Source organism: Diabrotica virgifera, chromosome 9 (genome assembly GCF_917563875.1).
Source record: "Diabrotica virgifera virgifera chromosome 9, PGI_DIABVI_V3a".
In the NCBI taxonomy this organism is placed as follows: Eukaryota; Metazoa; Arthropoda; class Insecta; order Coleoptera; family Chrysomelidae; genus Diabrotica; species Diabrotica virgifera.
Window position 1 is genome coordinate 49,186,288 of NC_065451.1, and position 17,623 is coordinate 49,203,910.

At 31.6% G+C, this 17,623-nt stretch overlaps 1 protein-coding gene across 1 annotated transcript in view; it reads left to right on the forward strand.

Moving 5' to 3' along the window:
- The first annotated feature begins 1,147 nt into the window (after window positions 1–1,147).
- The window catches only part of LOC114340825 (venom acid phosphatase Acph-1), an 87,666-nt gene continuing 71,190 nt past the window's right edge, over window positions 1,148–17,623 (forward strand). Inside the window, exon 1 of the mRNA XM_028291604.2 lies at window positions 1,148–1,340. Within this exon, the coding sequence (XP_028147405.1) occupies window positions 1,215–1,340 (126 nt within the window). The 5' untranslated portion in view covers window positions 1,148–1,214. The remainder of the gene's footprint in view (window positions 1,341–17,623) is intronic.

Sequence of the window (17,623 nt, forward strand, 5' to 3'; positions counted from 1 at the left end):
CAGCGAACAAATATGCCAAGAAGCTCTCTCATATGCAAACGAAGGTATAATAGTCAATGGAGAAGTTATCAATAACATTCGATATGCTGACGATACTGTGATAATGTCAAGAGCAGCGGAAGATCTACAACATCTAGTTGAAAGTATGAATGAGATATGTAATAACTACGGCATAAGGATGAACGTCAAAAAACCAAATATATGACCTTCAGTAAGAATCCAATAAATGACACTAGTATCACAATAAACGCTACCCAACTTGAAAAAGTAAACGAATACAAATATTTGGGAACCCTTATCAATGAAACAGGTGACCAAAATCACGAGATAAAAAGACGTATTGAAATTGCCAGGTCTACTTTTATAAAAATGAAAAAATTATTTTTAATCGTGATATTAGTATTCATCTACGAACTAGAATGTTAAAATGCTATGTATTCAGTACTTTGCTCTACGGTGTTGAGTCATGGACTCTTAAACAGAGGAATATTAAAAATCTTGAAAGCTTTGAGATGTGGTACTACCGCCGTATACTAAGAATAAATTGGGTGGATAAAATTACAAATGAAGGAGTAATACGCAGAATAAATAACGAGTCAGAAGTTCTACTGAATATAAAAAAGAGAAAACTTGAATACTTAGGCCACCTGATGAGGGGACAAAAGTACACATTCCTACAAAATATAATGCAAGGAAAAATCCAAGGACGAAAAAATCCAGGCCGTATAACAATGTCCTGGATGAGAAATTTGAGAGAGTGGTTTGGCTGTACCACTAACGAATTGTTCAAAACAGCAGTAAATAAAATTAGAATCGCCCTAATGATATCCAATCTCCGATAGGAGAGGCACTCAAAGAAGAAGAAGAAGCAGTATGAAGTACAAAACACTAATAAAAAATATAAAACATTTGTGACTATTTCTGCGCCAGCACAGGAGTCACTGGGTAACCCATTACTAAACGTGTCATATACTACTTACTTAGATGCGTTTATATACATATATCTAATATATCTGATTTAATTGGAAGTAGTACAATTGACCTAATTACATTTCATTAAGGAAAAACCACAAAACTATTAACGACGATGCAGTAAATGTTCAACGCCTGGCCTATTTTTCTCATTAAAATAAAAATTTCTTTGAGATATATAATAGAAAAAACCGCGAGTAAACTTTATCCGTTGCCCGTGTAAAAATTCACTAAACGTTAAAATGATAATTGTTAAAGTCGCGATTATTTTAACAAGTTTGTACTCTGTTATTGTTAACAGCTATAGAATTCATAGTGATCCACAGAATATTCAACCAGCTGATTCTACTGTGATATTAACGCATGTTGTAAGTACTTTTTGGTTTTTTATTCTTGGGTAAAATACGGCAAAATTAAAAAATCTTTCAGGTACTTCTTTAAGAGTTTCTCTGTAGGTGTTCTAAATTTTAATTGGCCTTTTTGTTCCTATGCCTTTACCGCAGTCAAGGAAAAATCTTATTCACGCATTTAAAAGTTCCAAAAGGTATATAAGGGGTAGCCGGTGACAATTTTTTGAGGATGTGTATCTAATTTTGCTTTGTTTTTTTAGTCAGTGAAAAGTGAAAAAATATTATTTGCCTATAAACTGTTACATAATATACATTACAGAGAAAAATGGTTCAAATTAAAGTTATAGGTCATAAAAAGTTCTTTTACTTTAAAAGTTTCATAATTAAAATAAATAATCAATTGACGTAGATAGATAGATGATCAAGAAATTCCCCTCATCACCCAGTCCCAAACGTCCACTGTTGAACATAGACATCTTCCTCCTGTTTCCAACCCCGTTTATCTTGTGCAGCTATCATACAGTTTTTATTTACCCTTCTTAAACCGTTGGCCCATTTTGTAGATGATCGTTGGCTTCTCTTGTCTTCTCTTGGTCTCCGGAGTGGATACAGGGCCGTCTTAAGCACACACGGCGCCGGGGTGCAATACTCATCTTTGCGCCCCCTTTGGTCAGAAGATTATATAGGTTATAGTTACGGTAAAATTAAAGCTAATTAAACTATATTAAAAAAAACGTGGTTTCACTATTCAAACAAGATCAATTTTATAACACATATCAATGTCAATTTTTCTAGCTTTTAATTTGGCAAAAGTTTTTATTACTTCGGTGGTATCTATTTTTACTTGCTTTTCTATACTTAAGTATTAAAGCCGGGTTTGTTAATCTGTCTTGGGCCATTGTTGAGTGCAGATAAGTTTTGATCAATTTAAGTTTAGAAAAAGACCTTTTATCTGCAGCTACTGTTACTGGAAGTGTTAAAGATATCCTTAGACACCTTGAAAATTTGGTAAAATACAGAGTAAATTATTAGAATATACATATAACTGATAATATCGAGTGGGGATATGTTTTTATTTATAAAAAATATTGGTAAGAAATTCAAATTCATTCTCATTTCATGCGCTAGTTTTTTTTTCAATTTAAACATTGCGTTGTTTTTAAGTTTTTTTCTGAGTTTCTCCAACTCAATACATTTTCCAGGAAAGAAAAATTATAATTATGTTTGCTCAACACGTCAAATCTTTCACCTAATTTTGCAATGACAATGTCCAATAAATAATAATAAGTTAACTTTAAAATTTTGTTCAGAGTCTAAAAGAGGCTCGTCTGCAGCCTCGTAATTGAGATTGAGATGTATTTTTCGGTGATATGGACGAACAATTTCAGAAAATTTAGTTTAGCAATCTAGTGTTCTTTAGCAATTGATACTGAGTCAATTAATATCTGCTCGAACGCAGTGTCAGTGTGGTTATTGACAGGGCTAGATTTACATATGGTCTAAATAGGCTATAGCCCAGGGCGGCAGAATTTAAGGGGCGCCAAATTTTGGTAAAAAAGGAAAAAATGCGGAGGTGAGGGCGGCAAATTGTGGATAGCCCAGGGACAGCAAATCTTCAAATCCTCCTCTGGTTATTGGCTAAATCTTTATTGACTTGATCAAGCATCTTGACAGCTTCGGAAATAATTATATCGCTCGTTTGCAAAGTTTTGTTGATAATAATATTAAACCTTTGCTAAAATATTGTACCATGTCACGAAAGAGCCGATAAACGTAAAGTTCTCTAATTCATCAATTCATTCAGTTCTTTAAATCAGCTTGCTTCTTTTGTCACTGTCGTAGTTGTTGTCAACAATTGAGGATAATACATCGTAAATTTTCCCCATATTAAAACGAAGTATTTTTAATGAATCAATTCTACTCTCACATCGCGTATTTAAAAGCGCTTTTAATGTAAAAGTGGGTAGATATATTATTCATTATGCATTCAACCGTAATGTTGATGAGGAAAAAAAACATAAATTTCTTGAACAATTGAAAAAACAAATTGTTATTTCCAATGAGCATTTAACAGCATAATTTTAGCACTCAATTAAGGCTGTGAACTGCACAAGGAACATAAGAGCACCAGGATTAATCTAAGGCTAAATATTTTTTTTGAAGGCCCATATTTTTTCCTCTGATATTTATCCCATTATCATACCCTTGGCGTCGTAAATCATCTAAATCAATATTCATTAATTTCAAACATTCTAACAAATAATTTGCTAATCATTGTTCGGTAGTATCAGTAACCGGTAAAAAATTAACTAACTTCGGCCATCATAAAAGATTCTACCGCCACCTTTAAAAAACAACGATTACATAGTATACATAGCTCCGCAAAACCGCAACAATTATACTTTTGTCAACAGAATCGGAACTTTGCTCCTAATCTAAATGGGTTTCATATTTCATTTTCATATCGTAGGTGTAGTAACCATTAATGCCTTTGTAAAAAATACCGAAAGTGCACTTATATATTTTGTTATTTGTAGTTTTTTTTTAAGGACAAGAAGCGCAAGTTTGAGCCTAGCAAGAGTTCGGCTTGCGCCCCTTGGACGTGGCGCCCGGGTGCTTCGAACCCCTTGCACCCACGGGTTAAGACGGCCCTGAGTGGATAAACTGACTAATTCTAAGCAACTTCTGTTCTATAGAGTTTTTTCATTTTTCGAGTCGTTTGCGAGTGAATATGTTCGTTTTTCAACAAAAAAAAAAACAACACATTAGAAGGTTTTCCGAAAATAACTTAAAAAGCAAGTATTATATCAAAAAATATAGTTGTAGCAAAAATGTAGCTTATAAATAAACGAAAATACGGTGCATGCATGAAGTCTGTAGACCCAGTAGAAGCAGAGCTGTAGCTTATGAAAAGTAGGTCCTTATTCGTCAAATTCCAAACCAAATATTTAAACGTGAAATAACCAAAAAAATGAAGCACTTTTAGGGTAAAGCTCATCATAACTTTTTTAGTTAAAAATCATTATTTTTTCTTTTTCTTTTAAGTTTCCAGCATCAAAAGTAAGCAAGTTACGTTCAAAATAAAGTTGTTCCCTTTTTTTGGTAAAAAAAATCGTGAAAATCACTCCTTATTTAGTATCTCAAATGAAGTGGATCTTTACAGATTTACAATTTACTTTACTTATACACTCACCGGCACGAAAAACGGACACCCCAAAAAATGGGTCATTTTTGATGTCTCGTATCTCCTTAACCTGTTGTCCGATTTAAGTAATTTTTTTAATATGTTTTAGCCTTATTACCGGGTGTACTAATCAAGCTGGGTCTTTTTCTCAATTTTCACAACACCCTGTGGAATATTCTAGCCTTTATAAAATATTGAAATGAAAATTCAACTATAGCTTCAGGTTTTCTTAACATTTTGTTACTTTATTTATTCGCTTATGTTGGATAATAAAAAAGTTAGGGACTTTAACTACTAGCCATGTTCTTTATCCATACAGGGTGTTTCTAAATAAGTGCGACAAGCTTTAAGGGGTAATTCTGCATTAAAAATATTGAGCGTTTGCTTGATAAACCTATGTCTGCAAACGATTCGTTTCCGAGATACGGGATGTTGAATTTTCAACGAAAACTTTTCGTTTATAAATTTGCAAAAGTCTGTGTGTTATTGCGTTGCCGCTCCTGCAATACTTAGAGCAGATGTATCGATGGATTCTTATGTAGTTTTGTCTTCTAAATTCAAATCTGAAAACGACATTTCGATATCTCTAACCGTCTTCGAGATAATCGACCTCAAAATCTAAAATGTGACGTCACAATCCGGTTATCTCCTACCAGGCACTAAACGTCAGCTGAAATCTTTGATTAGGAAGTAGGCTACTTTTTTAATATTTGTGAATCAAAGCAAATGTTATTATTTATATTTGAGTTTGACACTTCGTTAATGTCAAACTAAATTTTAAATTATTTAGCTATTAATAAAACAATGACATTTTATAGTGAATTTAATTATTATATTATTATAAAATAATATGTGTAATAAATGTATAAAAATACAATTTGAGTATATTTTGAAAGCAATAATACATATTATACTATATTATACTATGAATCAGTAGAAACGATTATATTTAAATTTGGTAAATTATCTATAACTCCACTCGACCAGCGACCAGCGCACACAACTCGAAACACAAGTACGTAAATACGGTTGCGTGAAGCGTGGCGCAAAACCGTAGAATTTACGAGACTCGCTAGGTCTGTAGATCCAAGTAAAGTTCATCAGTAAAAAGTATCTTTATCATGTATGTATTATTTATTTTACAATATTGGAAAATTGTTATTTAAAATGTGGTTTGGAATAAAAAAATATGTTCTGATATATGAAATTACATCCTTCTAATGGAAAAAAATATTTGACGAATTTTCTCAAATTATGGATACCAACATCATTTTCATTTATAACTCTTGTATTTTTAATTTGACGAAGAAAAGTTATTCTTCATAAAAATCTCTTCTTGGTCTAAGATTTATGATGCAACCATCATGAATCAAATTTTATTAATTTTATACGAGGTATGTAAAAAAATATGAATTTCGAGTAAAGTATCTTTATAGTTCACAACATTTAAATTAGAATGATGTACTTGTACATTAAAATATAATTTTTAATTTTAAACAGTTTTTCGTAATAGCAATTTTCTATGTTATGAATTTAAAAAGGTATATAAACAAAGTTTTCGTTATGATAATGCTCGCATTTTCAACTTGTTTCTTATAAACTGACGATTTATTTATTGCTCTAAACTATCTAGTTCAGATATGCAAATGAAATTTGGTAAGTTTTATGAGGTAGATTTTGCGCAGTTTCTGACATACGATTAAGAATTTTATATTCACCATTGGCGTGCATACGGGTCATATTACTAGAATGCACGCCAATGGTGAATATAAAATTTTTAGTTTTATGTCAGAAAATGCGCAATAACTACCTCTTAAAACCTACCAAATTTCATTTGCATATCTCAACCGGTTTTAGAGCAATAAATAAATCGTCAGTTTATAAGAAAAAATTCAACATCCCGTATCTCGGGAACGAATCGTTTGCAGACATAGGTTTATCAAGCAAAAGCTTAATATTTTTAATGCAGAATTACTCCTTAAAGTTTGTCGCACTTATTTAGAAACACCCTGTATTGATAAAAAACATGGCTAGTTGTTAAAGTCCCTAACTTTTTTATTATCCAACATAAGCGAATAAATAAAGTAACAGAATGTTAAGAAAACCTGGGGCTTTCATAGGTTTTGGGTTTTCATTTCAATATTTTATAAAGGCTAGAATATTCCACAGGGTGTTGTGAAAATTGAGAAAAAAACCCAGTTTGATTGCTACACCCGGTATACAATGAAAATTTACCTGTCTAGCGACAATATTATTATAGCAATATTGCTAAATAATAAGGCTATAACATATTAAAAAAATTACTTAAATCGGACAACAGGTTTAGGAGATACGAGACATCAAAAATGACCCATTTTTTTGGGGTGTCCGCTTTTCGTGCCGGTCAGTGTATAATGTTTATATGATCTCTAAGTTTCACCATTTCAAAGTGCATATTTTTGAAAAAAAAAATTTTAAATTAAATTTTTTTTCAAATTATTCTTTTTCTCCAAAAGAACTTAAAAAGTATTAGTGATTCGAAAAATCTCGAAGAGTAAACGAAACACGCTTTTATAACTCATTAATTTTTATTTTCTACAATTCCATGTAGTTATCTTAGTTCATTACCTATGCAAAAAACAAAGTTATTAAAATTTATAAATTACTGCAAAAATAGTGTTTCTTTGCAATTATCTCGGTCAATTGTGTATGTATTTTTATTTGGACACTCAATATTAAAAAACTTTTTATGATCTACAACTTTTATTTAAACTATTATACAGTGCGTCCATAAAGTAACGCATAAATTCATTATTTCGTAAACCGGCGAGTTTAAGGAAAAATCCCGAAACAGGTCGATTTTTATTTTTAATTTCGATTTTCTGGTATATATATCATACTAGTGATATCATCCACCTGGGCGTGATGACGTAATCGATGATTTTTTTAAATGAGAATAGTGGTCATGTGATAGCTCATTTGAAAGGATATTTAATTCTCTATTCACTAATGTAAACATTAGCATAATTATTTATACAGGGTGTTAAAAAAAACATTTTTTTAATTAAAATAATTGAGACAAGAAGAAGAATGTATGTAATTTATTTAGTTCAAAATGCGTTTTACTACTGTCAGAAAACAGAAAAAAAAATTATTTGACAAATAAACATTGATTTTCGCTTAAACGAAATGTTCAAACTGGCAAGAGGCAGGTGGGCGGCAGTTTTAACATTGAATTTAAGCGAAAAACAATATTTATTTGTCAAATAAACATTTTTTTCCTGTTTTCTGACAACATTAAAACGTATTTTGAATTAAATAAATTACATACATTCTTCTTTTTGCAGGAGCGTCATTTGTAATTTTGCTTGGGGGGGGGGCAAGCATTATATATACAATATATTATATATGATGTAATGATGAAAATTGATGTATTTTTTGTAAATTTCAGTCATTTTCAGGGCTAGGGGGGGGCAAATGCCCCCCTGTCAATGCCCCCCCTGTCCCTATCAAATGACGCCCCTGTCTTTTTGTATCAATTATTTTAATTAAAAATGTTTTTTTGAACACCTTGTATATCTAAATATTTATGTTAATGTTTATATTAGGGAATAGAGAATTGAATACCCTTTCAAATGAGCTATCACATGACCCCTATTCTCATTTAAAAAAATCATCGATTACGTCATCACGCCCAGATGGATGACGTCACTAGTTTGACATATATGCCAAACAATCGGTAATTAAAAATAAAAATCGACCTGTTTCGGAATTTTTCTTTAAAGTTGCCGGTTTACGAATAAATGAATTTATGCCTTACTTTATGGACGCACTGTATTATAAGAAACGATTTAATTACATCATGTGATAGCTCATTTGAAAGGTTCTTTAATTTTCTATTCAGTAATATAAACGGTAACATAACTATTTATACAGGGTGTCAAAAAAAATTAATTTTGAATTAATTTAATTAAGACAAAAAGAAGAATGTATGTAATTCATTTAATTCAAAATACGTTTAGATATTTTTATTTGACAAATAAATATTGTTTTCGCTTAAATTCAGTACCCACCTGTCTCTTAGCAGTTTTAACATTGAATTTAAGCGAAAATCAATGTTTATTTGTGAAATAAATGTTTTCACCTGTTTTTAGACAGCAGTAAAATGTATTTCCAGGTAAATACATTACTTACATTCTTCTTTTTGTGTTAATTAATTTAATTAAAAAAAATATTTTGGCCACCCTGTATAAATAATTAGGTTATTCTTTATACTACTGAATAGAGAATTAAATAACCTTTCAAATGAGTAATCACACAACCCCTACTCTCATTTAAAAAAATCATCGATTACGTCATCACGCCCACACGGATGACGTCACTAGTATAATGTATATGCCAAAAAGTCGTAATTTAAAAATAAAAATCGACGTGTCTCAGCATTTTTCTCCAAATTCACCCATTCTCGAGATAATGAATTTATTCCAACTCAAACGTCCTCACTGTATAAGTAGATTATTATCTCCAGCTTCTGATAAAAAGTGGTCCATTTCTCCTTTAATCCATACCCTTTACGTTTTTGGTTTGTAGCCAACGGATTTTCTTTTAAGGATAACAATAACCTTAGGATATCGGCTTGTATCTACATTATTTTAATGTTAGTTGTGGACTTAAGCATTGATTAATTGCTCCAGAGACTCGAGAGCTCTAATTATATTAGATTATTCCATTAAATATACAAGAATGACTTCCTCATTTATATTATGAACTTTATTATCATTGCTCTATTTTTGATATAAATTGTAGCCCAATTCATACCGCTCTCTGGAGTTTAGCGGCAATAGTTCATAAGTAGCCGTTTTAGCAGATTCAACAATCTAATTTAGAATCAATTTGTCGTCACTTTCAGTACTGATTTTTATTTTTTGAAATGGAAGAGGGTAAACCAACGAACTGTCAATACTGATGGAATGGCCCCGTGCCCCGTCCCATTCAAACAGTGAAGCAAGATTGTGGCCAACACACAAGAGAGTGGTCCTAGAGAGAGACAGAGAAAGTCAGGGAAAATTTGCTAGAACTACCACCAGAGTTGCCAGATGTGATTTTATAAATCGTCCACTTAGAAATTGAAATTTCCTCAAATTGAAGCTCAAATCCCCCAAATTTAAATTTGTGACGCATTTGAATAAATTAGTTGTCAAATGTAGAGAACACTAAACCAAAATTATACTTGTCTTACTATATAATTATACTATACGTCTTCGATTATATGAGAGTATAATATGTATATTCGCAAATTTAATTTACCATGACTTCTTAAAATCTTCCATAATTGTCCCCCCCAAAAAATCCCCCAATCATTTCTGCTTAGAAAAATTCCCCTAGACGCTTTCAAATTACTCCAAAATTGTGGGAAAATACCCCAATCTGGCAACCCTGACCACTGTCAATTTTTTTGTTTAAGAAAGATGACGATTATCGTCCATCCTTCCCTGACTAGGCTATCTCATCCTGGCCACATTAAATTCGCTTCATGCCCATTCTATCAGTATTGACAGTTCGTTGGGGTAAACACTTTCGAATCTTATATGACAAGCGCTGTCATAATAAAAATACAAGTTGATATTATTGGTAAGACCGCCTACATACTTAGTACTTAGGTACTCAAAATCGTTCCAAATGTGAACAAAAAATCGCCCCGAAAATATTTACCTCCGGTACGATTTGTGTAAAGTGGAACTTTAGATTTAATAAATCATACCGAAAATTTAGTCTTCGAGAAGTCTGCAGAAAAATGTCTTTTATTACCTGTATTGTTATGTGTTTTCTTACTCTTATTCACTCGTTTTATATTCTCCACATTTCTGCAAAGGGATTGTTATTACAAACAATGCCCCTGTTGTACCCATGTCATATTTGAAACCACATTACGTTTAATCTATACGCTGTGAGCTCGTAGGTAGAGGAGATAATTAAAAATTCGCGAGCGCCAGTAGTGACAAGTTTGTAAACCTTTACTGGAAATTTGCTTTTTGACGTTGTGCATTAAGAGTTGCATATTATAGCTTTTAAATGTCTCACGAAAGTTGTTGTATTAAAGAGTGTCGAAATACTGGTTACAATATTAACTGTGTATTCTACAACTTTTCGGTCGCTAAGCATAAGGTAATTCAACGACGAAAATGGATTGATGCAATTAGAAAAAAGTAAGTAAACACAATTTTAATTTTAAAATGGTAGAAAAATTTGAGCTAAAGAATCAGTTATAGCACACTCTCGAATTTTGACGGTTTCAATTTTACAATCCAATCCTGAAACAAAATTTGAATGCGTGAAGATAACGACCAATCACAGCAAACGTAGGATGTCGTTAACTGTCATTCATAAGTTAATATTTAAAAAGTATTATACTATAATTATATTAAATTATTATACTTTTTTGCAGAATAAATTTTTTCTACTATTAGTTGTCAACATAAACGTTAAAACGATAAGCAAAATCTTAAAAATAATCATAATGAATAATAAATTCTGTACTTACTGCTATTAATTATCGATTACAATCCAATTACTCCTTTACGTTGTAAATATTGTAAATATTACACGATAAGAATTAAATAATAAGTTTGAAACAACTATTATTTGCTTTCTACTGTCCTCTTTAAAATTCCGGCCGAAATAGGAACACTAGTCAACCGTTAGATGGCGAAAGCGGCCATACCAGCGAAACTCACAGAGTATAGGCAACACTTTTTTCTTTCCAGAAAATTTCCGGTAAAAGTTATACGAGTAATCCTGTAGGTAGGTGGCGATACCAGCGAAGCTCGGAGCGGATATGTTACGGTAAGTATGATTAATCGGAAATTATTAATAATTACCGGCTACTATTAATACAAACCGAATAGGTAGGTAAAAGTAATAAATATGCCGGAATTAACCACATCGACCGGTAATTATTAATAAATCCAAGATTAGAGCGGTACAGCCGGTACATGTGATAAATTTCAATACCGTTATGTGCGTAGAAGCTGAGGAGTGGATGGAGGTTTATTATACTTATTGGGTCTATTGAATAAAAAGAAGTATTTGCTTTTACTTAGAAGTATTTAAGTATTTACTTAATAGTAATTGAATAAAGTCATTTCTTTATTGCTTTATTTAATTACTATTAAGTAAATACTTAAATACGAGGAAGTAAAAGCAAATACTTCTTTTTATTCAATAGACCCATTATAGTCACTGAGACTACTGAGATATACCAGAGGTAAATACGACGCGTAGCTCATACCACAGTGTTAGTCAATCTGTAGTCGCAAGCGGCCACTGTGTAATACAATAGGGAGTTTTTGTGCACACAAATACGTAAACGTAACGCATCTTTTTGACATATACACTTGCGCATTAATGGTTGAACTCCCGTATCGCGATACGTATTACCTAAGGTTACGGGCTGGTACGTTAGGTTCATACGCATCCCTATCGAGCCGAAAGTCACCGAATGCACACGAGGATCTTGCCCGATTACCTACCAAATGAACATTTCATCAGCGTACTACCTGTTTATAAACATTTTAAGGTTATATTGGTTATTGGTTTACTCTATTTGAGTAAAATTATTCTGTGTTTGTAATTGGAAATTGGAGCTTCATAATAGATTTAAAATTTTATTGTTTTTAAGTTGTCTATTAATAAAGCAAAACAAACAAATCTTGTATTAATTTAAGAAATACAGTGATCACCACAATTAATAACTAGATAAACAAATGACCTAGTTTCAGTAAAATTTTCAAATAAATATTACCACACTATTTACATTATACCTACTGGAATTCTGATGTAGGTATACAATAATTTACAACTAAAAAGTAGGTATAAACAAAAATAAAACAATTTTAACCTAAGGAAAAATAATATTTTTATATTTAAATAGAAGCAATTAAAACCATACAATTTCATTATTCATTTATCTTTTTTTACATTTGTATATTAATTGTATATTGTGTGAACATTGTTTTATTTTTTTAAATGTCAACGGAATTTAAAAATGACTTTACGATTTGCTTTACGTTACGTTAAGGCAGTTACAAAAACTACCTATTTTAACATTCATCCTCTACGACACGTTAGTTGCTTTACGTATACGGAGATGCGTACGTTACGTAGCAACAAAAACTCCCTACTATTTAGGGCCGGTTGTTCGAACGCTAATCAAAACTGATCATTATCAAATATTTAATTACAATTATATTTGATTAAGCGTACTTCTGACAGATGTCGCATTTTGAGGTTATGTTGACTGATTTATTTTATTATTTTGCTTTTAATTTAAAATAAAACATAACTAAACTCTTTCTGATGTTAATTTCTTGTTTTTACTTACAAATCAATAATAATAATAAGCAATTTTTAATAATTTAAGAGCTGCGGCTATATTTTAATTACTGTTTTACCTACAATCAATAACTGATTAGTGTTTTACATGTATTTTTCATGTCGCGATTTGATTCCCATCAAGAAAATTGATTACAATAAATGATTGATAATAATCAACTTCTTGATTAGCGTTCGAACAACCGGCCCTTAGTGTATTAAATACATAAGGCTAAATTAGGATTAAAACATCCTCACCTGCTGGTACTTTAATCGAAATCAGAAACGAAGAAGATTTAGAAGAGATAATAGCAGATCATTCTGATGACGCTGACGATGGAGCAAAATACAGTGGTGATATGGTACTCAACAGTAAAACCGAGGATTCACAGTTAGCGAATATTGAAGATACAGGTAGCGCTAACAGCCCAATCGAACATAATGCGTGTGCGATAATTGCTGTCAATGAGGAGGACAATGCCAGTATTGGCGTTAAAGAAAATGGGGGAGATGAAGCAGATGGCACTGCAATTGACAAAACTTCAAAAGAAAGTTCAGGAGACTCGGGATCTTACTAAAAAGTCACTCGTAAAAAAATCTGACAGAATGTTAAAGCCTTCTAATGATAGATTCCCTGTTGAAAAAGTAAGTCAAAATGTTAGAGTGCGAATTCAAGAAGTTGATAGAGCTAAGGCCAGTAGCCGAAACATTATTGCCATTATTATTTCTATTCTAGATGAGAACCTATACAAGCTAGGCAATAAGCATGGCATTTTAAACCAACTTTATGCAAGAAACGAATTTACCACCTGCAAGGAAACACTTATTTCAGTCAAAGAAGCGCCTGATACTCACATAAGTCTCAGTGAATGTAGTTGCCAATGCATTTAAAAACGCTGCAAATGCAAAAAATTAAGCGTTCTTTGTAAGTCAAGTGCAACAAGAGCCTTTCCTACAAATATCAGTAATTATAGTCTGGTAACTTAAAGACTAATGCGTGTGTATGAGTTTGTTTTTACTTATAAGGTATCTAGTTGAGTTTTTTCATTGATAAATTCTGTTTAAGTGTTTAACTTTATTATTAAATTTCATAAATAAACAATAGTGAAGCTCGAAATGCGTTTTTATTACATTAAAAATAATTGTTGGAAAGTATTAATAATAGCCGGTAGATCTAATTATAAAGGCATTAATAATCACATTGACCAGTTACTACGGTTAGTATTAATATTTACCGGTAATTATTAATACAGACCGGATTTATCACATATCAAATCGACCGTAACATACATACCACGAGGATTTTACTGTTATCATTGTATGTGGTTGTCTTTTTCAGTACAAATCACATGCTATGATTTTTTCTGACGGCTACTCTTAAGTTAAAGTTGATTTCGTGTAATCGAATGAACTATCTTTCAATAAAATCGTCCCAGCAATGCAACTTATAAATATTGGCAATGTCATTTAAAGTCATCTACACTTAAATGTACAATATAATATGTCTTAATTTTGTCAATAGAGTCAGATAAAATTAAATTATTAGAAGAATGATTTGCCAAGGCAAAAAAACAAAATTTGCTTAATTTATTAATGTTTTGTATTTTGATAACGATTTCCGAAATGGAAATCGAAACGTCAAATAAACTTAATTTCAAAGTAAAATTGTGGGTTATTTCCAAGAAAAATAGTAAATATTTCAATTAATATGGATAAGCCTATACAGAAAGGTAATAATTTTTTACACAATAGTAATAAAGTAATAAGCAATAAGTTAAAGGATTTAATAAATAGACCGTAAAATTGTTTTCAAGAATTGCCTAATTTAAGCTTCATTATGTTGTTTTTGTTTTGTTTGCTGTTTATTTGGTTTAAATTTTTAAAGTCATACACTATTTACTTAACCAAGGATAACAATATAATTTTATAGGGCGCTGGCTTGTAAAATTCTTACTAATATACAGGGTGTAACAAAAAGGCCGGTCATAAATTAAATCAGATACTCTAGGACTAAAAATAGTTCGATTAAACCTAATTTACCTTAAAATTCTGCACATAATAAAAGTTACAGTTCTTTGAAGTTACAAAATGACAATCGATTTTTCCCAGTATATCTAAAACTATTGGAGATTTTTTATTGAAAATAGACATGTAACATACTTATGGCTGGAACACCTTAAAAAATATCCGTGAAATTTGTGAACCCCATAAAAACTTTATGTGGGTTTTGTTCCCTTATACCCCGCAATTTTTTGTGCACTTTTCAATTAAATTATTATTGTGGTAACATTATAATCTAAGAGCTAGTGAACCCTCCGACTAACGGTTTTCCTGTAAGGCTAGAAATTTGTATAGTAATAATTCATAGCACCCAAGGCTAAAAACCATGACCTGGGAGGCATCAGCCCTGTACCAGGTGAATCGAAAAGTTCATAGTTTATGGAAAAAATAAACTTTCTCCTGTAAAGTTTAAATTTAAGTATGTGTTTGAGTAAGTCATTTAGAAGAAATGTGTATAATGACAGGCGATTCTGAACAGCATAAGACCTTGTCAGACGAGGGGAAAGATTAGGGTATTTTCGTAAAATTATTTTTTTTTGTATCGAACAAAGTTTTTTTCGGTTTTTTGAATCATTCCAAACAGAAAAGGTCTTTAGTGACTTTTCTCTTAGGTTAATAATTTTTGTTATATAAGTGATTAAAAATTTTGAAAATTGCAAAATCGGCCATTTTGAACCCTAAATCGGACATTTAGCTAAAAATTTCAATGTTGCCAAGGTAGGTAGATATTCTTTAAACATTGATTGATGAAATCCCGAAGAGGTTTTTGCAATACAATATCGAAAACCCCTTTGTTTTTTAATTGCTAATCAAGCGGGCGCGACACTGTAGTATAAGTGAGGACGTTTGAGTTTGCATAAATGCATTATCTCGAGAATGGGCAAATTTGAAGAGAAATCCTCAGACAGGTCGATTTTAATTTTTAAATTAGGACTTTTTGCCATATATATAATACTAGTGACGTAATCCATCTGGGCGTGATGACGTAATCGATGATTTTTTTAAATGAGAGTAGGGGTTGTGTGACAGCTCATTTGAAATGTTAATTAATTATCTATTCAGTAATATAAACATTAACAAAATTATTTATACAGGGTGTACAAACAAATTTTTTCTTCTTTTTAATTAATTATAAAATTTTTTTTGTACACCCTGTATAAATAATGATGTTAATGTTTATATTACTGAATAGAAAATTAAATATCCTTTCAAATGAGCTATCATAAACCCCTACCCTTATTTAAAAAAATCATCGATTACGTCATCACTGCCCGGTTGAATGACGTCACTAGTATTATATATTATGCCAAAAAGTCCTAATTTAAGAATAAAAATCGACCTGTCTGAGGATTTCTCTTCAAATTTGCCCATTCTCGAGATAATGAATTTATGCAAACTCAAACGTCCTCACTTATACTACAGTGTCGCGCCCGCTTGATTAGCAATTAAAAAACAAAGAGGTTTTCGACATTGTATTGCAAAAAACTCTTCGGGATTTCATCAATCAATGTTTAAAAAATATCTACCCACCTTGGCAACATTGAAATTTTTAGTTAAATGTCCGATTTAGGGTTCCTCTCGTCTGGCAAGGTCTTATGCTGTTCAGAATCGTCTGTAATTGTACATATTTCTTCTAAATGACTTACTCAAACACATACTTAAATTTTAACTTTACAGGAGAAAGTTTATTTTCCCCCTAAACTATGCACTTTTCGATTCACCTGGTAGATACACGTGCAGGGCTGATGCCTGCCAGGTCATGGTTTTTAGCCTTGGTGTGCTATGAATTATTACTATACAAATTTCTAGCGTTACAGGAAGACCGTTAGTCGGAGGGTTCACCAGCTCTTAGACTATTAGTTAAACACATTGGGTGGAATGCATAAAACGTAGTACCTGCTAATGCTTCAAGTATGTACTTCATTTTAAAAGATTTTACTACACTTACACAGCATTACTACACTTACAAGTGCTTTGTAATTATTTTACTGCACTTTCAAAGCATTTAATGCTTTGTAAGTGTAGTAAAATCTTCAAAAAAGTAGTACATACTTGAAGCATTAGAAGGTACTACGTTTTATGCATTCCACCCAATGTTTTTAAAACTTTCTTGCCGCTAGTACTTTTTCGATAAGCCTGCTTTTGTCGAGATATTTTGAACATTTGTAAAATCCACCATATATTTGCGAATATTGTCAATTTGTCGCTCGTGGAGCCGTTCGAACACCTTCGTTTTTAGATACTGGGCTTTTTTCCTCTTTCCGATTTTCGTTATTCAATTTTTTGAAATCCTAAGTATCAGTAATATCCATTTACTTGTTCTCAGTTTGGTCTACTTTGATATTAACCCCCAACTACTGACGTGAATGTTTCAGGAGGTAGACTATGTCATGCGGTATGTCATACCGTTGCCTTTCTCCTTTGTTTTCAATATGAATTTGTTTTATATCAGTGTATATGTTTTTTACATCAAATACGGAATGATTCTTCACACTGCTCTAGTATAAAATACTGCTTTAAATAAAATAAACTTTCTTTTTTCAAGAAAATTATGAACGCATGCATTATAATATGTTACAGTCAAACCCGCTTATTAGAATACCTCTTAAAGGAATATCCCGGTTTAAGGAATAGAAACTTATAGGTTATAGGTACCGAAACGTTTCTACTAGCGACCAATGATCGGTTATTAGAATATGCCGGTTAT